Source organism: Molossus molossus, unplaced genomic scaffold (genome assembly GCF_014108415.1).
Source record: "Molossus molossus isolate mMolMol1 unplaced genomic scaffold, mMolMol1.p scaffold_m16_p_14, whole genome shotgun sequence".
NCBI classification, from domain to species: domain Eukaryota; kingdom Metazoa; phylum Chordata; class Mammalia; order Chiroptera; family Molossidae; genus Molossus; species Molossus molossus.
Window position 1 is genome coordinate 1,518,974 of NW_023425349.1, and position 18,495 is coordinate 1,537,468.

Genomic DNA, 18,495 nt, shown 5'->3' on the forward strand with positions numbered 1-18,495 from the left:
GCCGCCCCATGGCCCCGGCTCCGCGCCGGCCGCGGCCCGAGTCCCACGGCCCCGTCTCCCGCCGCTCGGACGCCGCTCCGAGCCTCTCGCCGCGGCTTCCGCTCCGAGCACCGGAAGCGAGCGCCGGAAGGCCGCGGGCCGGCGCCGGGGGGGCGAGGCGCCGCCGGAAGTGACGGCAGAAGCGGCGGGCGGCGACGCAAGATGGCGGCGGTGGTGCTGGCGGCGACGCGGCTGCTCGGGGGCTCGCGCTCGTGGGGCCGCTCGCGGCTGAGGTGAGCCGGCGGCCGGCTGGGGCTCGGCCGGGGCCCGGGGCGGCCGGCGTCTCTCCGGGAGCTCGGCCTCTGGCTCCCCGGCGCCCACACGTGGCGCCGGGCGGGCGGGCTCGGACTGCGGGACCCCGGCCTCGTCCCCGAGGCGACCGCGGCGCTTCCCTGCCCGGCGCTCCCGGCCCGGGCCCCGTTCCCCATCCGGCTCCCCGCCGCCCGGCTGCTGGGGCCGCCTCCGCCCTCCACTCCCGGGCCGACGGGCCTGGGCCCCGGTCACGCGTCGCCTGCGCCCGGCCCCTTCGTGCCGCGCGCCCCTCCGGAGCCCGAGCCCGAGCGGGCGGAGCCGGGGTTCGGTCCACGCCGCGGCCTGCACCCCCGGGGGCCCTCGCCCCGGCGCGCTCATGCGGGCGCGGACGGGTGGGCCGCCTGGCCCGGCCCCGCGGCGCGTACGGCGGCCGGGCCTGACCTCAGGAGCAGGGTCTGTCGGGGCCGGGCGTCCAGACCCGCACAGGGAGGGGCCCGGGCCGGGCAGCCATGCGGGGCGGGCGGCGCCATTGTGACCGGGCCGGTGGGGGCGGGGCGGGCGGCCAGAGCCCCGGGGTGGGCGCACCCGCACCCGCACCCCGAGAGCTGCTGCTCTGACTGCCCTGTGTGCGGAGGGGCGCGGTGCTCCTGGCCACGCTGACTCTGCACCTGCAGGCCGTGGAGCAGGGACGCGTGTGTCCCCTTCCAGTGCAGACAAGACGGGACGCGCCCCTAAGCGGTCCCACAGGTGCCGGCATCGCAGGTCCGTCTCCACGGGGCACCTCTCTGTTTCAGGTTCGGGGCCCCTGCGCACAGGCAGTTCAGCAGCGGTGGCGCCTACCCCAACGTCCCGCTCTCCGCCCCCTTGCCCGGCGTGCCCAGACCCATTTTTGCCACGGTCGATGGACAGGAGAAGTTCGAGACCAAAGTCACCACGCTGGAAAACGGGCTTCGTGTGGCCTCCCAAAACAAGTTTGGGCAGTTTTGTACGGTAGGAAGTAAGTGCTGCTGCTGCTGGGGGTAGGGTGGGGGGTGCCCTTTGCCAGGTGCTTCCTGGGTGAAAGCCCCTGTGAGGTCTGAACGCAGCGACTGCGGGGTGAGTGGTGGCCGTTTCAGGGGGGTTTTCTCCCCCCTTTTCTGCTTTTGGGTAACTGGAAATTGTCAGCCACCGCAAATGTAAACCAAGCTGTTCTGTAAACGTCAACTTACATACATGGCTCTGAAACCATGGCAACCAAAGCAATGAACGGACTCCTCACCTTCATAAGTCTGTCCGTTTAGTTGTACTCACAATATTGAGGTTTTATTTGAGTAAATCTGTTTGAATGTTGGTTTAATCTGTCTTTTTTTCCTCCCCCTGTTGCCAGTTCTTATTAATTCAGGATCGAGATATGAAGCAAAATACCTTGGTGGAATTGCTCACTTTTTGGAAAAGCTGGCATTTTCGGTCAGTGTCCAGTTTGTGAATTTTGAGAGTATAGTTGGGAGGAATCTATATAATTTTTCTTTTTTGAATGGTTATTTTAGCCGGTGATTAGGTTGCCAAGTTAATGGTAACAAAAGGTTTGATTTCATGTGTTTTGAAAGCAAAAGTAAATCTTCCCCCCTAAAAATCGTGCTTTAGGGGTGGTTTTGGATTGCTAAAACCTGAATAGGCTTTCTTGTTTTTACTAGTCCACTGATCGCTTTGACAGCAGAGACAGGATTCTGCTCACCTTGGAAAAGCACGGGGGCATTTGTGACTGCCAGACATCAAGGTACCCCAGCTTTTACACACGCGCTTATCTTCGTCCACGTGGAACCGCTCTCATTCTTGGGCAGAGTCCCCCTGAGCCCCTCCTCAGAGAGGCCATGGAGCTCGTTGGCGAGAAGTGAGCCCTCGCTGGGGCAGAGTTGGGTGGCGAAGCACACGTGTACATAGAGGAACACATTTTGAGGGATGAGCAGTTCCCAGGAGGCCGCTCACCCTGTGATTTGAGCCAGGCAATAGCTGGGCACTGGGGACGCGAGAGCCAGGAACCAAGGGTGGTGGGAGCAGGGGGCACGAGCCGCGGAACTGGTTTGCAGTCAGGAAAGGAACGGCAGGGAACGCGACATTGGGCCTGGCTCTTGAGAGAGGAGCCCCAGCCCTAGGAGCAGCAGGTGCAAAGGCTCAGCCTAGAAGAACAGCGGTCTGCTCGAGGACAGGGAAAGGTCCCTCGTGGCTGGAGCTCAGATCTGGGGGCAGGGCCGGGCGGTGCTTGTGTCTTCGTGTGGAGCACGTTCAGAAAGGTTCGGAAAGCTCTGTTCAGGGCAACGCGAGATGCATGGACAAAGGTCACACTGTGTAAGTAGTTGATTCTCTAGACCCGCATGCCAGAGTGAGCGTCAGTAACGTGCTCACGTTTTCAGGAAAGGTCTGTTCTGAAACCGCTGGCTCCCAGCTGCCCATCAGTGAATTCAGGCTCATTGCCTACTGTTAGACCCTCTGTGGTTTTGCCTCCAATCTCTGACCAGTGTCCTGACCCAGACACGCTCACTCATTCTCAGCTCAGGTTTTTGTCCCTGCTGCTGTCCCATGTGGTCCTGCAGCCCCACTGAGAATGGCTCTGCCCTGCGAAGGCACTGGTGGCCCTGTCCCGCCTCGTAGGTTCGCTTGTCCGCGTGGCAGTTGTCTGTCCTGCAGACTCCCCGGGTCTGTGGTGCATCTCCTGGCTCTCCGGGTTGACTCGGTGCCCGTGTGGTCACTGCGTTGTGCTGTGAGCTGATGCACCAGGTGGACTAATCAGCTCACTCAGGAGACAGGCCACGGGATGAAGGGGCCTGTGCTTGAGAGAACGCAGAGCTACCTTGTCCGTTTTGGCCGGACGGCGTCTTGTCAGCGCGGCCTTCTTGCAGCTGTGGTTTCCGCTTGCTGAGAGTTTGCCCTCGAAGATGGGACTAGGGAGAGGCCAGGTGCTGAAGAGCCCCCGGCCCGCTCGTCACAACCTCAGTGCTGGCTGTGCTGTCTTTCCAGAGACACCACCATGTACGCTGTGTCTGCAGATTCTAAAGGCCTGGACACGGTGGTCGGCTTGCTGGCTGACGTGGTCCTGCACCCCCGGCTCACAGGTGTGTCCAGGCTGCTTGAGGGGCTGGCGGGGTTGGGGCACGGGTGTGCGGGAGCATTGCCCGTGGGGGCGAGCATTGTGTTGTGGGAGGCGTCAGCTCACCTGCCCATGGTTTGTGACGCTTTCACTGGAAGTGATGCTGATGAGCGGGGAGGTCACTTAGCACTCCAGACACCTCCTTGCCCCTGGCTTGTTAGCGAAATTGGTTCTTTCGTTTCAGAAGCACATCTCGCCTATCTTTGTGCACCTCGGCTGACCTGTCCCTGTCCATTCCTGTCCATCCTTTCAGCAGCCTGACAAATGCAGGGCTCTGAGCTCCCCGTCAGGAGGGGCAGGCGTGGGCCCTGTTGCTGTCGCAGTGGGTCTCACCACTGCCTCGTGCATCCTGGCCAGGGCCGCAGCTCTGCGCTCGGGTCTTTCTGGTACTTGTTACAGTTAGCTGACACTAGGCTGTGCCCGTCTCAGCAGCCCACCCACTGTCGTCCTCACACAGCTCAGCAGGTCCAGGGTCAGTGCCTCCAGGGAAGGCAGCCCAGGCTCAGAGCAGGGCGCTTCCCCCTTGCTCACGTGTCCCCCGGGCCTGTGCAGTCTGAACTTTACTTTTGTGTCTCTTGCAGAGGAAGAGATCGAGATGGCGCGAATGGCTGTCCGCTTTGAGCTGGAGGACCTCAATATGCGGCCTGACCCGGAGCCACTTCTCACCGAGATGGTCCACGAGGTGAGGGCTAATCTCTAAACCTGTCTGCGCCGGTTTTTAACTTTCTAGTTCTTGCAGTAACAGGGTCTCTCCCACTCCGTCTCTAGACCGAGCCTTCGTGTTATCGTCTGGTAGCTTTCCATGTGGGAGAGGTGGATTTCCCTTTGGTAACCCGAGGCTGTCACTGACCAGGTGTAGCTAGCGGAGTGGTGGCGGCTTCTCCAGGAGGCCGGGTGGCAGCGGACCAGTGCGCTCAGGAACTGGGGCGTCCTCCTGTGACGATGTTTCTCTCACTCCTGTTGTCAGGCGGCTTACAAGGAGAACACCGTCGGCCTCCACCGTTTCTGCCCCACTGAGAACATAGCGAAGATTGACCGAGAAGTGCTCCATTCCTACCTGAGAAACTACTACACCCCCGACCGCATGGTGCTGGCAGGGGTGGGCATTGAGCACGACCACCTGGTGGAATGCGCCAGGAAGTACCTCCTGGGCACCCGGCCGGCCTGGGGAAGCGAGGCCCCTGTGGATGTCGACCGATCGGTGGCACAGTACACCGGGGGGGTCGTGAAGGTAAAGCGGGACACACGATCTCTGACCTCGGGTCAGGGATGCTTGTATGACCTCAGGTTTTAGTTCATTTTTGTATTTGTTCTGAAGGTGTTATAACGAACTGTGTGTTTGTGGCTTTATCTTGAACATGTTCTGGTCTCAGCATGATACGTGTTCCCTCTGGAGTTGAGGGCTTGTTAGGACTTGTTTAGTTTCAGGGTGGGTTGAGGGTAGATCTGACCTGAGTTGTTGGGGTGCGGGGGCTGGTTCACTGTTCATTCCTCACGTTACAGCTAGAAAGAGACATGTCGCAGGTCAGCCTGGGCCCTGCCCCGTTCCCCGAGCTCACACACATCATGATAGGACTGGAGAGCTGTTCCTTCTTGGTAAGTCCCCGCTGGCTCCCACCGTGCTGCTGCCCGGGCCGGGCCTGTCTCCTCGGCTGAGCTCTGTTCTCTGGTCCCTGCAGGAGGCAGACTTCATCCCCTTCGCTGTGCTGAACATGATGATGGGCGGCGGCGGCTCTTTCTCGGCCGGCGGTCCCGGCAAGGGCATGTTCACCCGGCTCTACCTCAACGTGCTCAACAGGTGGGTGACGTTTTCCACTCGCTGTCCCCAGGGCCACAGGTCCAGTTGAGGGGCGTTAGACTATGCCGCCACCTTCCAGATGTCCCCACGTCCCCACAGGCACCACTGGATGTACAATGCGACCTCCTACCACCACAGCTACGAGGACACGGGCCTCCTGTGCATCCACGCCAGCGCTGACCCCAGACAGGTGAGGCCGGCCTGCCGCAGTCCTGCCTCAGATAAAGCTGCTCTGGGAGTGGGGCGCCCCCTGCTAGCTCACGCCTCCTCCTCATGCCTGCTCCACAGGTTCGAGAGATGGTTGAGATCATCACGAAGGAGTTCATCCTAATGGGTGGGACTGTGGATGTGGTAAGGAGGGCAGGGTGCCGTTTCTCACATCCCCACCGCGCTGGGCAAGCTGTCCTCTGTGCCCAGCCCACCCGCTGACCCATCTGCGGCTGAGCTTGTGCCTGTGCGGAGCCTTCCCTAGTCTGCACCCAGGGTACCCAGTCTGCTTGCACCTGGCTGGCCCCCTGCATGCTGTATCTGCCAGGTGTCCTTTTCAGGTATACCGACAAACCTGTTACAGACAAGTCTAGGTCCTCGGTTGCCCTGTAGAGCGGTGTGAGATAGAGTAGCACCAGATAGAAGGAGCAGCCACTCGGGGAGCTCCTAGCTTTTTAGTTCCTGGGTTTCTAGCTCAAGTTTTGATGCCTTACGTGCCCAGACGTCTTGTTATGTCCTGGGCCAGAGCTGGTGCAAATTGCAGATTTTATGCACACGCACACACACGTGTAGACACACATGCACGTGTACCAGCCCAGCGTGTGGGCTGTACCTCGGGTTGGTGCACTTCGCCCTCAGATCTTTCTCTGCACATTCCACGTTTTCTGTACCAATCACGTGGTCCCTTCCTAAGCAGAAGGAAGTCTTGATTTAAAAGAAAGGTGTGCTCACAAGCCACTTGGGGGGTTCCATGAGGTCCTGCTGCGAAGGCCTGTGGGGTAAACGTGAAGTATTTGCGGGAAGTTGCAGAGATAAAAAGAATCTGTCCCTAAAGTAGGAGTTACTTTACTTAAAGAATGAGAGTCGACAGCCAGTCTGCCGTTTGTTCTCGAAGTCTTGGGTCCCAGAGCCATCGGGTCGCCTTTCACACAGCTCCGAGTCCGATCTGGGCTCAGCGGACCTCCTGAGCCGGCCTGGCTGCACTCCCCGTTTCAAGTCTCACACTTGGTCGGAAGGGCTCACGATGGAGTCGGTAGATTGAACTGGTTCCCTCAGAATTTCCCAGGGAGTGAGGAGGACAGTTGCCTGGACTGGGGGGGAGCCCGGAAGTCCGTGTTGAATTCCTTTTTCTCATGATTTGACATGTGTCCAGCTTTGGGGTCCTGGAATCTGAGTGTGTGACATCTCCCCCTTTCCCTTCTGTGCGGCACACTTTTCAAAAAGTGAACCAGAGCTCCAGGGAGCACGTTTCTCCCTCGTTTCAAGTGTGCAAAAGCCCTGTTCATTGTGCTTCCAGCCCTGACCCAGAAAACGCACGGAAGTGGGACGGGCTGTGCTCAGGGCTTGGGCTGCAGCCCCTGTTGCAGACCTTGGGCCTGGTCACATTTCCCGAGCACTCGGCTGGCGGGGCCGCGGTGAGTGCCCGGCTGGGATGGGAGCTGGACCACGGGACTGGGCTGTCGACCCTCAGGTGGAGCTGGAGCGAGCCAAGACGCAGCTGATGTCCATGCTGATGATGAACCTGGAGTCCAGGCCTGTGATCTTCGAGGACGTGGGGAGGCAGGTGCTGGCGACCCGCTCCAGGAAGCTGCCCCACGAGCTGTGCGCGCTCATCCGTGAGTACTGCGGTCTTGGCCGGCGCTGCATTTAGTTCTGTGACCCCAAAGGGTCAGCACTGTCTCTGTCGTGAGGCGAGTCACCTGGTGTGAATCTGGTACAGCTCTGTAGCGTCCCTTGGAGTTCGTGGGTTTCGTCCCCCCTTAGACCTTTGAGTGTGACAGGGCTCTCTCCCTGTGACCTCACCTTAAGAGCAGGGTGCGTTGGCAGGGCTGTGGGTTCCTGGCTTCCCTGCCCAAGGCCAGCGTGCAGCCCCTGCTCCCGTTCCCCCTCCCCTCTGGCCACGCTGCCCGAGGATGGTTTGCCTTCTCTGCTCAGCCACTGACTCTTTTTACTTAATTCTTGTTGGGGTGGGCATGTCCTGATGCACTTGAAAAGTCATTTTAAACCTTTGACACTTGCGCATTCACTAAACAAAACTTGTTCCTGTCCTTGCGCTGACTCACCATGCAGTCCCCACACAGCTGCACCTGGGCCCTCGAGTCCCCAGCCTCCTCCCCTGGGTGGTGGTGATAGATGAGCTGCCTGGGGTCCCCCGTCCGTTCAGCGACCTGGAGACATGGAACGGTGTGTGCGTCAGGCCATCCCTGTCTTTGTTCCCTGTGCCAGGCAGCGTGAAGCCAGAGGACATCAAGAGAGTTGCTTCTAAAATGCTGCGCGGGAAGCCGGCGGTGGCTGCCCTGGGCGACCTGCGCGACCTGCCAGCCTACGAGCACATCCAAGCAGCGCTGTCCAGCAGAGACGGGCGCCTGCCCAGGACCTACCGGCTCTTCCGGTAGACGGATGTGGTGTGTTTCCACACATGTTTCTTTGGAGATGAATTTAGTGCAAAAACTCATGAACGACGCAAACTGCAGGGCGCACCCCCCAAACATCACGGCCACATTCAGTGCCACCGCACAGCCCAGCCCCGCGCCTAGCAGCTGCTGTAGTGAAGCCGGTGGGTGCGCACACCTGTGAGTCTCAGCAGGTGGGGCCACCGTGAGGTCACAAGTCCAGTGGTCAGGGTGGGCAAGTGCCACACCAGCTCATCGCCAAGGCGAGGGCGCCATCAGCCCTGCTTGGCTTTCTGAGGGGCCTGCCACCACCCGAGCCGCCGCTTCCTGTGTGGGGTGCGTGTCCACTGACACGATGATAGATTGTGCCCACTGTCTCCACCCTTGACCTGGGGCGGGGCTGTTAAAAGGCTCACAACTGGCAACTTTCCTGCAACGGCGCGGGAGCGGCCCTTCGCTTTCTCCCCGGGAGCCTTCAGCTTGACTCCGTGTTGCAAGCCTCTTGCTGTGTATTGAAAGATGGGTCTGGTTTCAGGGGTGTCGGAACACATGGGGTAGGGGGCTTCTTAGATTTGGTGGTCGGTGGTCACGTTTTAAAAGGGGAAGATTCAGAAGCTGTAGGTTCAGCAGTAGAAGGTCACACGACTGGTGACAGATGCACGGCTCCCAGACCTGGGCAGTGCCCGGCACACAGCTGCTGGCATTGCACAGGTGCTGGGGAGAGGTCCGCATGTCATCCATTCTGTGGCCCTAGGAAGCCGGGGGTGGGGGGTAAGGAAGTCAAATAAACCTGTGTGCACTGCTGCCGTTCTGCGCTGTGATTTGTCGGGGCTTGCCAGGTGCCTTCATAGCACCCCCAGTGCGGGCGGCCGCCCGGTCCCGCTGCCCTCTGTACACCACTTGCCATGGGCTGTCGGCTGCGGAGCCGGGTACTGAGTCCGACTGCAGACGCTGCTCCACTGCCCTGGTGCCACACTGGGGAAGCGCCTGCAGGGGCAGGCCCACCCCGCGAACGTGAGTGAAGGGGCCTCACCTGTCAGCTCCTTCCGGGCTGGGCTTGGACTTCTCAGGACCCGGCATCTTGATGAACGTTCTAGAAACTGCTAATCAGGTGTCTGTTTTGGAAGCTGGCCCTAAAGTTTCAGTTTGCTTGCGGGGCTCCCCTGCCCCCTTCAGGGCCCAGGTTCTTCATTCCCTCAGCCTCATGGGGACCACCCTCCCTGCCCTGGACATGACCTCGCTGCCCCATTGGTCAGCACCGTGCTTCCCAGGGACCAGCGGGCTGGCTGTCGCTGAGCTGACGACAGCTCGGCCTGAGCGAGAGCTGGGCTCCCGAGACCACCCTCACGAAGCCTCTTTTCCAGAGACTGGCCACTTCATTTGCATTGCTTTGAAGTTTTTAAACTGATTTGCCCAGTGAAATTCCATCCATCTAAAACCTAGTGGCTGGTGTTCAAGTGAATCACTGAGCTTTTGACCCGTGATCTTACCAGATGTGTAAGGTTTTCAGTTGATGGAGTCTAACAGCAGCACACTAGCAGAATTCTACACACGGTCCGAACACTTTGAGGTGCCCGGATTGGCTGAGCCGGCTCGGTGGGACGTCCTCATCCATCAGGTGGGCGCTTGTGCTCCTAAAGCTCATCTTGGAGGCTGATGCTAGTCACAGTTGGGTCTTCTAGTCGTTGGAACTGACTTCATGATTTGTTCACATCCAAAGTATTCACTTTAACTCGGCCGGTGTGGCTCAGTGGATGGAGCGTCAGCCCACGGACTGAGGTCCTGGTTCCGTTCCTGGTCAGGGCACATGCCCGGGCTGCAGGCTTGATCCCCAGTAGGGGGTGTGCAGAAGGCAGCCAATGTTTCTCTCACATCAATGTTTCTATTTATTTCTAAAAAATAAAAGATTCACTTTCCAGCTAACACAGCAGGGCAGGGGACAGGGTGTGGGCGGGGTGTGGATCGTGTGTGGACCGGGCAGTGGGCGGGGTGTGGGGGGGATGTGGGCAGGGCGTGGATAGTGTGTGGACCGGGCGTGGACCGGGCAGTGGACAGGGTGTGGACGGGGCATGGACGGGATGTGGAGCAAAACCAGCAGAGGTGAATGAAGGGACTGTCGGCTGAAGAGCAAACCTGTTTGTTACAAGAACACTGAGAAGAAAGTCTCCCTACAGGTGGTTTCTTTCTAGGACTCATACTTTGGCCAGACAGAGTTGAAGGTTCAATATGTGCATTTATTTAAAAATATAAATATGGAAAAATAAATAATTGTATACCCCTAGGTTTCCCCACATTCAAAGCCTAAGCTTGTCTCAAGAGATGGAATTAGACAGAAAGAAAGAATGGTCTCTGAACACCTTGAGCAAGAAGTTCAGCCTGGGCTGTGCCAGCCGAGGTGGTGGGTGGTGCCTCCTAAGCTCCCAGCAGTCACTGGCTGATGTGGACACCAGTCATGGGGACGCTGGGTGCGTGAGCAAATGGTCTGAAATCCTAGCCGAGGACGGGGAGGTGGCATCACGGTAGGAGGGCTCGGCCAGCCCTGAAACATCGGTCACATCCCCTTCATTCCAGCCCAGCAGCAGGGACTGAGGTAGCTCCCTGGACATTGGCTTCCGCAGGTGACCGCCTCAGCTTGGTCCCAGCACGTGCATGGCATCCGGGGCCCCAGGTCACCCCACTGAGCAGCCTCTCCGGTGCCAGGTCAACTGTGCTCAGATGAGGGAGGGCTGGAGGACGGAGACCTGGACGCTGGAGTGGCCGCTGACTTGAGAGGTGTGAGTCCCAGGGATGGTGACGGATGTGGCGAGGCGGCGTCGGGCCCAAGCCCTGCCTGCTAAGGGAAGCTGGGGTGTCTGCAGGGAGAACGTGTCAGTAAGCGGCTGGTTCAGGTCCAGGAGTGAGGGCCAGCCGCCCTGCAGTCCACAGGCCCGTCACGTTCTTGCTAAGGTGGGACAGCCTCTAGCAGCAGGTCATCAGCGTCCCCGAAGGCTGAGCGGTCTCAGACAGCAGCCCCCGTCCCTTCTGGGGCTTCAGGCGCTAGGTCACAGCCCTCGGGCAGCCTGCTCAGGAGACGGTGCAGATGGCGCTGGAGTGCTGCGTCTTCAGGGCCTGCTGCCTCTGGATCTCTTTGGAAATGCGTCTTTTAATCCCTACTAAGTACAGCTCGCGGTCGAACTTGCCAGCAGCCAGGGGGATGCTGTGGAGGGAAGAGCCGCAGGGAAGGGGGTGCCAAGGCCCTGGCCCCTCAGGCGGCCGACCCGCGCTCCCACAGTGGGCACTAGGAGCCAGGCCGGCTCCGCTGTGCTCGTTGGGTCCGGAGATAGCCGGGTCCACAGCTTCTACACGTCAGCCCTTGGCAGTGACCTCCACTGGGGCTGTGGAACCCCGCTCCGGCCCGGGGTGTCAGGACTCGGACACAATGGCCTGCACCAAGGTCCAAAGATGGTACCCCCAGGAGTGGGCAAGGGTTCTGCCCTGTCCCCGGCCTCCCCCAGCCTGGCCCTGCGCCCCGGAAGTGAAGAGGCAGGAGGATACTGACTTGTCTCTGCCGGGCCTCACTCTCAGCCGGAACAGGCCGTACACGGGGCGGTGGTCAGAGGTCTTGATCCCCGGACAGGAGGAGTACTTGAGTGGACAGATGTCCTCCTTGTGGCGGCTCCGGTACACAACCCGGTCCTGCAGGAGCCGAGGCGGGACCCAGATGCTGTCTGCCCTGCTCGCCCTCCCCCCGTGACGTGAGCAGAGTCCCGTCAGTCCTGCCGTGGGAGACCGTCCTGGAGCCCCGCACCCCACACCCCCTAATCGGCAGGCGTGCAGGCACTGGGAGGGGCAGGCGTGCCCAGGCCCCCCCCACGCCCTCATGCAACATCTGCTCCCCTCAGCTCCGTGGGAGCCGGCAGCGGCAGACACGCTCAAATCCGACCCTGCCCCTCGTGCTTGTCCACGGGCGGTCTGCAGCCTGGCATGTCCATCTCCCTTGGCCCGACCCCGACAGCACACAGCCCGAGTGACGGACGCTGCGGCGTGTGCTGTGAGCCAGGCCCCCACCTGCGGGACGACCCTGGGAGGAGGCACTCGGGTGCAGTCACGGCCGAGCCCGGTGTCACGCCCAGCTCAGGGCACTGCTCTCACGCCACCCGAACCCGAAGCCTGTGGCTCGGGTCCCGGCTCTGGGCTGAGCACGTCCAACCTGGCCAGCAGGGCCGGCGGCTCACCGTGTAGGACGGGGTCCTCTGCTTGGACGAGGTGTCGTAGGAGTCCTTCCCGATGTCGAACTTGTACGACGGCAGGAAGTGGATGTCTGGCTCCTGGAAGCCCCTGAAGACGGACCCTGGGTGGCCGAGCACAGCTCAGGGCGGGCGAGGGGCTCCGCTTCACCCCCTCCCGGGCGGGCCCAGCTCAGCTCAGGGCGGGCGAGGGGCTCCGCTTCACCCCCTCCCGGGCGGGCCCAGCTCAGCTCAGGGCGGGCGAGGGGCTCCGCTTCACCCCCTCCCGGGCGGGCCCAGCTCAGCTCAGGGCGGGCGAGGGCTCCGCTTCACCCCTCCCGGGCGGGCCCAGCTCAGCTCAGGGCGGGCGAGGGGCTCCGCTTCACCCTCTCCCGGCCCCGCCGCCCGGTCACACCCGCACACGCGCTGCCCCTCACCTCTCTCCATCTCCCGGGAGAGCTGATCCAGCCGCAGCAGAGCGGGCACGCTGGCCTCCCCGTCCTGCCTCAGGATGGCCTCCACGGAGACACGCCCCCCGCTCAGCCGGAAGTTGAAGTCCCCAAACCAGAACACCCCGTCGAAGCGGGTGGTGACGTCGGCTGGGGCACAAGCCAGAGAGTGCGTGAGCCCAGTGTCCCCACTGCAGCGCCTTGGCAACCGGACAGTCTGCGCTCCTGGCCCCGCCTGTCTCTACCCGGCTACCTCGGGGCAGGGAGAGCCCGAAGGCACCGCGGACTGGCCGCTCGCCCGAGTCGGAGCGGTGGGGACGCGTGTCCGGGGCAGGGACAGCCCGAAGGCGCCGCGGACTGGCCGCTCGCCCGAGTCGGGGCGGTGGGGACGGGTGTCCGGGGCAGGGACAGCCCGAAGGCCCCGCGGACTGGCCGCTCGCCCGAGTCAGAGCGGTGGGGACGGGTGTCCGGGGCAGGGAGAGCCCGAAGGCGCCGCGGACTGGCCGCTCGCCCGAGTCAGAGCGGTGGGGACGCGGGGACAGGTGTCCGGGGCAGGGAGAGCCCAAAGGCGCCGCGGACTGGCCGCTCGCCCGAGTCGGAGCGGTGGGGATGGGTGTCCGGGGCAGGGACAGCCCGAAGGCCCTGCGGACTGGCCGCTCGCCCAAGTCGGAGCAGTGGGGACGTGGGGACAGGGAGAGCCCGAAGGCACCGCGGACTGGCCGCTCACCCGAGTCGGAGCGGTAGGGGCAGGTGTCTGGCACGTTCTTGGGCAGGGCGAGGCCTTGGATGGTCTTGCTGTAGTCCAGCAGCCTCTCGTTGACCTTCCCGTCTCCAGCTGCAAGGACAGAGTGGTGGGGCCTCTCGAGGGGCAGGTGGCCGACTCGGCGGACACGGGTGGAGCCCACGCAGCGCTGGTCACCCAGCAGCCCCGCAGCCCCGCCCACTACCCCCTGGAATGGAGCCCGCAGGAGGCCGCCGGCCAGCTGGCAGGCCTCGGCCAGGGCCGCAGGTGAGGTCAGGCCGAGGGACCCCGCACCCTGCCTCCCAGGGAGGGGAGTGCTGTCCTTCCACCCCGCCTGGGTTCAGGGGCGGCGACTCACAGGTGAAGTGGGACGTGATGAAGAGGAGGGAGGTGCCGAAGAAGGTGAAGCTGATCCCCAGGGCCCCCTTGGTCTTGATTTGGGACACGATGCGCGTGGTCACCGTGGAGATCTCCACCTCTGCGTGGGAGGAAGCGGGCTGAGCGGTGCCCACCTGCAGCCGAGGGCCCGGCGCAGCAGGGCTGTGGGTGCAGGCGGCCGCCCACCTGAGCAGAACCAGATGAGGTCGCGGCGGATGAGCACGGAGATGTGCAGCGCCCCGTGGGCCGCGGACTGCAGCATGACGTAGTGCGGGCCCAGCGTCTCCTGCAGGCGGGCCTCCCACTCCCGCCTGGGGGGGCGGAGCCACCATGGGGGGGCCGCCTCCGAGGTCCAACCCCGGGAGCCGCCCCCACGGGCCGGCCTCCGAGGTCCAACCCCGGGACCCCCCACGGGCCGGCCTCCGAGGTCCAAACCCGGGACCCCCCACGGGCCGGCCTCCGAGGTCCAACCCCGGGACCCCCCATGGGCCGGCCCCGTCTTGCAGGGGGAACTGCAGCATGAGCGCCACAGGGGGCGCTGGGGCTGCTGAGCAGAGGCTCGGCCTCCATGAACCCCGCTTCCTCCTGGATCCCCCGCCCTGGAGAGGCTCCCGTGAGCGGGGCCAGGTCCTGACCCGGCTCAGACCTGAGCAGACGTTTCCCGCCCGCCCGGCAGAGGCCCGGGGGAGACCCAGGCCAGGTGGGAGTGAGGCCGGGGCACTGCCGCTGCCACCCCTCACCAGGTGACCCCAACAACGCCGGGGGTGTGCGGAAGACGGGGCAGGCGAGCACCCCGGGAGGGTCTGGCTGGGGGCTGCGTGTTCACCACCTCCCAGGTCAGCTGTTACCCAGAAGGTAAACCTTTTCCCCTTTAAATTCTCTGAGTCGCCTCGTTAGAGAAGGTGTGCTCAGCCTGGGGGAGGGTCTCAGGTCACAGCAGGCCCACCTCAGTGCTGTGCACAGGGACTGGCAGGCTGGGGGGGGGGGGCTCTACCTGTCGGAGCAGCCCTCCTGGACCCCGACGACGTACAGGTCCTGGGCGTAGTCGGCCTCGGCGGGCAGCAGGAGCTCGTCCAGGTTGGCGGGCAGCTCCTGAGAAGCAGTGCCTAGCAGGGGGCCGAAGGGGCCCAGCACGCGGGGCTCCTGCCCTCCCCAGGACGCAGCCTCTCCCCCACCAGCCTGTCCTTGCCCAGGCTCTGTCTGTCCCTGGTCCCATGCATACCCAGGCCTGAGCCTGACCCTGAGTGTGTGCCCCACACAGCTGGGGTGCAGCGGACCCCTCAGGGAGGCCGTACCCCTGGCCCTTCGCTCCACCCTATGGCCACAATAGCCACCTGTTTTGGGCCCTGTAAGGCCTGAAGGCCCAGGACAGGGCCATGCCCTGTGGACGGAGTGGGCGGCTCCCTGAGGACAGCAGAGCCACCATCCTGGACACCTGCCTCCTCCCCCAACTCAACGGGAATCACTCCCCTCTACCCAGGTGGCTGTGTCGTCCAGGCTCCCGGTTACGTCAGCCCAACCTCATCCGCAAAGCAGCCCTGTGACCCCAGGGACTGTCACCGGACGTCAGAAGACGGCCACGACATGGGGAGGCCCTTCCGTCTCGCCTCAGCCAACTCTCGGGCGCAGGTGAGCAACCAGGGGCGCTCGGGAAACGTCCCCGAGACCCCGCTTGTGGCAACTGCCCTGCCCCTCACCCGACGGGCGTCAGGATCACCCACAGCCCAGAACCAGGCCCCGCCCGGCCCCAGAACTTGGGCCCCCAGGCAGGAGGGTGCAGACCACCAGGCTGAGGACAGACCCTGCGTGTGAAGGGGTCTCAGGGGGACACGGGGTTGGCTGCAAGGGGAGCAGGGGGGCCGCAGGTTTCCCCAGAATCGCCGTGTGAGCCTGGGCTGCAGCCTGGACCAACCATAGCGGTCGGGATGCGCCCCCCACGCTGGAGGTGACGCGTCTGATCAACAGTGGCTGCGGGGAGAGGGCAGGCTGCTGCCCGGTCACTGCCGGAGGCCTCTCCGGGGTGTTGGGCCGTGGAGAGGCCCAGCGGGAACCCTGGCCTCGTCCTGGGAGGGGCGGGCGGCCCACTTACCTTCTGGCCCTGCATGTTCCAGGTGGCCACAAAGAGGGCCACGTTCCGGTCCGGGAAGTACCGGGCCAGCTCGTCTGCCCCCATCAGGGCCCCGCTGGCCAGGAGACTCCCCTCCAGGTAGCTCCTGCAGAGCAGAGAGGACAGAAAGAGGGAGGGGTCAGTGGCCGGACATGCCCCTCGGACCCCCAGGGCCATGCCGACGTGTGCTTCAAACAGCCGCCCAGCCTGGTCAGCTGGGAGCGCGGCCTGGCCACGAGGCAGCGGCAGGGTGGGGGACAGTGTACGGCTGGGCAGCTCAGGACGGCGCCAGGACTGAGCCCCCAGGACCAGCTCTGCTCAGGAAGAGGTCGAGGGTCCCCCGTCTGGTGAATTCGTGGCTCCGACCCCAGGAGAGCGGAGCCAGAACAGGCGCTTGGGAGTTGTGAGCAAAAGGGAAGACACACGGATGGCACCCAGGTCCTTTTCAAACCATCGAAACGACACAGATTAAACGTTACAGCCCGAAAAGCTCGGGAGGGACCCGTGTTCCCACGGGACGAGCCCCTCCCCCCCACGAGTGACGGCAGGTGCTCGGCAAACCGGCTCCCAGCGCACCAGACAGCACGGGGTCCTGCTGGGAGCAAACGCAGGAGATCAGGCCCCGCCTGCCGTCCCCTCCCTGCCCGAGAGTGGACTCTCCCTGCATGTGGCTTGGCCCCCCAGTCCAGCAACAGCATCTAGCTATCAGCCCAGGCAGGGGAGTCCCCGGGGAAGAAAGTGGGACCCAGTGAGTCTCCACCTTTATGTCCCGACATTTCAATGAGAAAATCATCACGTGGCTCTCGTGGAGGCTGCTTCTGAACCTGAAATGAAGGCCAAGGAAACGCACCGCCGGCCCCTGCCTGGGGGGGCCCTGCCTGGGGTGGGGGGCCCTACCTGCTCCGGACGTCCTTGGTGCGGATGGGGGCCAGGAGGCTGAAGGAGGATTTGGCTGAGCGCAGGGAGCAGCTGTCACAGGCCAGGGGGCTCGGGGGCCGGCCGGGGCCCAGGCTGCTGTGGGCCCGGAACAGCTTGGTCTGCAAACGGAGCTTGTAGTCGGCGTGATCTGCGTCCACCTTGTTTGCCGTCCGCAGGGAGTCAGAGGCAACGTTCCAGTCCATGGCGGGCAGTGGGCGTGAGGGAAGCCCGCTGGCCAGCCTGGGGCTGCTCCCAGCTGAAGGCCTCTCCCGGTGCAGGAGGTCCAGGGAGGTGCCCATCATCCCGGAGACACAGTTACCCCACGAGGAGGGGCTCCCGCCTGAGCCGCGTGGAGGCCTGTGGGTCGTGGGGATTTCCTGCAAGGAGGTGCTCAGGCAGGGCGGGAAGCAAGTGTGGACGGGGGGCGCGGGGACCTCGTCCTGCAAGGAGCCCCTGGAGGGGCTGGCCCCATCCTGGGAGCGCAGGTCCTCCTGGCTGTTTCGGAAACGCCGCCTCCTCCAGCCCTTCTCATCCAGGGACAGTGCCCGCTCCAGCCTGGGCTTCGTGGGTGGCTTTGGGGTAAAGAGTTTTGTCTTAGCCTGTGGGTCTTCATTGCTGATTTTTGCTGGAATGTCCAGAGAGACCACTGGGCTCTTCTCGGGGCCGGGACAGTCGTCAGTGGGTGGGGACCTTGGGCAGGAGGCCAGGTCTTTGTCTGTGTTTGGAAGTTGCCCCTTGAGCATTCTGCATTCAGGCTCCGGGTGGCTGTGGGCGGTGAGCTGCCTGGAAGTCACCTCTGAGCGCCCCAGGCAGGCTGACTTGGATGGCGCAGTCCAGGGCCAGCCCTCACCGATGTGGGCAGCCAACCCGACCTGAAGACGGCTCTTCGGGGGCTGCCAGCGATGCCCAGGGTCAGGGACGCGAGCTCAGATGTCCCAGGTGAGGCTGGAGAGGACCCGCAGGGGCTCCTGGTCAGGCCTGGAGTGGTCCAGCAGGGACGGGGCTAGATGCTGCATGGCCGGAGGCCTGGAAGTCCCGGACCCCCAGGGACCTGCGGGAAAACTGCTATTACTTCCCCGAATTTCCGGTCCCTGGAGGGCAGCTAGGTGCCAGGTGCCAGTGGACAGGCCGGGGGCTGTCCAGCAGAGACAAGCATTCAGACATCCCGGCCTGCCTTCCCCGGCGGTGGGCCAAAGCTCGGCCTCCTACAGGAAGCCACCTTCCCCAGGGGGCTGCCCCAGCAAGAACGCCCCAGCCCAAGGTGGCGGCCAGCTCGCGGGCGCAGCCTCCGACGCGGGCCGCCGGCCTTGGCCCAGGCTCCAGCCCAGCACCATCGCGGGTCCGCAGACCCCGCCCTGAGGGCCTGCGACCCCAGCCGGTCTGCAGGGGAGGCCCCCAAGCGCCCGCCCGGGCCTGCTCCGCCGGGTCCCAAGGCAACGACCGCAGCGGCGCTGGGGGTGGGGCGAGACGCGCCGGATCACTGCGTGCGGGAACCCGCCCGTGGGGGATCTCGAGCCCTGGGTCACCCCGCCCTGGCGTCCTGAGCTCCGAGCACCACCCAGAACCCCTGCGCCCCAACTCGACCCCGTGCCCGGACCTGCGCCCCGGGGTCACCCCGCCCAGGCCCAGGGGTCACCCATGCCCCAACTCCGCACTCAGGGGTCACCAGCCCTGGACCCACGCACCCCCGCCCGGGTCACCGGGTGCGCAGGACCCCGCGCCCCACCCTTCCGGGATCTGCGCCCCTACCTCTGGGCGCGCCCGCTCCAGCCCCGCGGGCCTCGGCAGCCGCTCACCGCCACCCGCGGGCGGGGCGGCCCCGCAGGAGCCTGCAGCGGCCCCTGGCGGCCGGAGGACCCAGCCGGCACCGCGGACGGGGCTGC

The 18,495-nt window shown here is 63.8% G+C and overlaps 2 protein-coding genes across 6 annotated transcripts; one reads left to right on the forward strand and one right to left on the reverse strand.

The window, feature by feature from the left end:
* The first annotated feature begins 201 nt into the window (after positions 1-201).
* PMPCA (peptidase, mitochondrial processing subunit alpha) lies at positions 202-8,608 on the forward strand. 3 transcript variants are annotated; one of them, XM_036260721.1, is made up of 13 exons: positions 202-272; positions 1,086-1,288; positions 1,658-1,737; positions 1,965-2,047; positions 3,286-3,380; positions 3,997-4,097; positions 4,383-4,646; positions 4,919-5,011; positions 5,095-5,213; positions 5,313-5,403; positions 5,502-5,564; positions 6,892-7,036; positions 7,647-8,608. In XM_036260721.1, the coding sequence occupies exons 1-13, from the start codon at positions 202-204 to the stop codon at positions 7,814-7,816; spliced, it is 1,578 nt and encodes a 525-aa protein (XP_036116614.1). In that variant the 3' UTR covers positions 7,817-8,608. The 3 variants fall into 3 exon arrangements, with proteins under 3 accessions (XP_036116614.1, XP_036116616.1, XP_036116615.1); XM_036260723.1 differs by lacking the exon at positions 202-272 and having other exon boundaries at positions 1,174-1,288; positions 3,288-3,380; XM_036260722.1 differs by lacking the exons at positions 202-272; positions 3,286-3,380 and having other exon boundaries at positions 1,174-1,288; positions 7,647-7,816.
* A 1,430-nt stretch (positions 8,609-10,038) lies between these two features.
* On the reverse strand, positions 10,039-18,414 carry INPP5E (inositol polyphosphate-5-phosphatase E). Of its 3 annotated transcripts, XM_036261987.1 has the most exons (11): positions 18,362-18,414; positions 16,592-17,663; positions 15,677-15,800; positions 14,582-14,679; positions 13,774-13,898; positions 13,568-13,687; positions 13,195-13,302; positions 12,456-12,617; positions 12,028-12,143; positions 11,352-11,488; positions 10,039-11,009 (listed from the first exon to the last, which is right to left on the reverse strand). In XM_036261987.1, exons 2-11 carry the CDS (start codon positions 17,353-17,355, stop codon positions 10,877-10,879), a joined length of 1,887 nt encoding a protein of 628 aa, XP_036117880.1. In that variant the 5' UTR covers positions 17,356-17,663; positions 18,362-18,414; the 3' UTR covers positions 10,039-10,876. The 3 variants fall into 3 exon arrangements, with proteins under 3 accessions (XP_036117880.1, XP_036117877.1, XP_036117879.1); XM_036261984.1 differs by lacking the exon at positions 10,039-11,009 and having other exon boundaries at positions 11,038-11,488; XM_036261986.1 differs by lacking the exons at positions 10,039-11,009; positions 18,362-18,414 and having other exon boundaries at positions 11,038-11,488; positions 16,592-17,735.
* Positions 18,415-18,495: the final 81 nt, after the last annotated feature.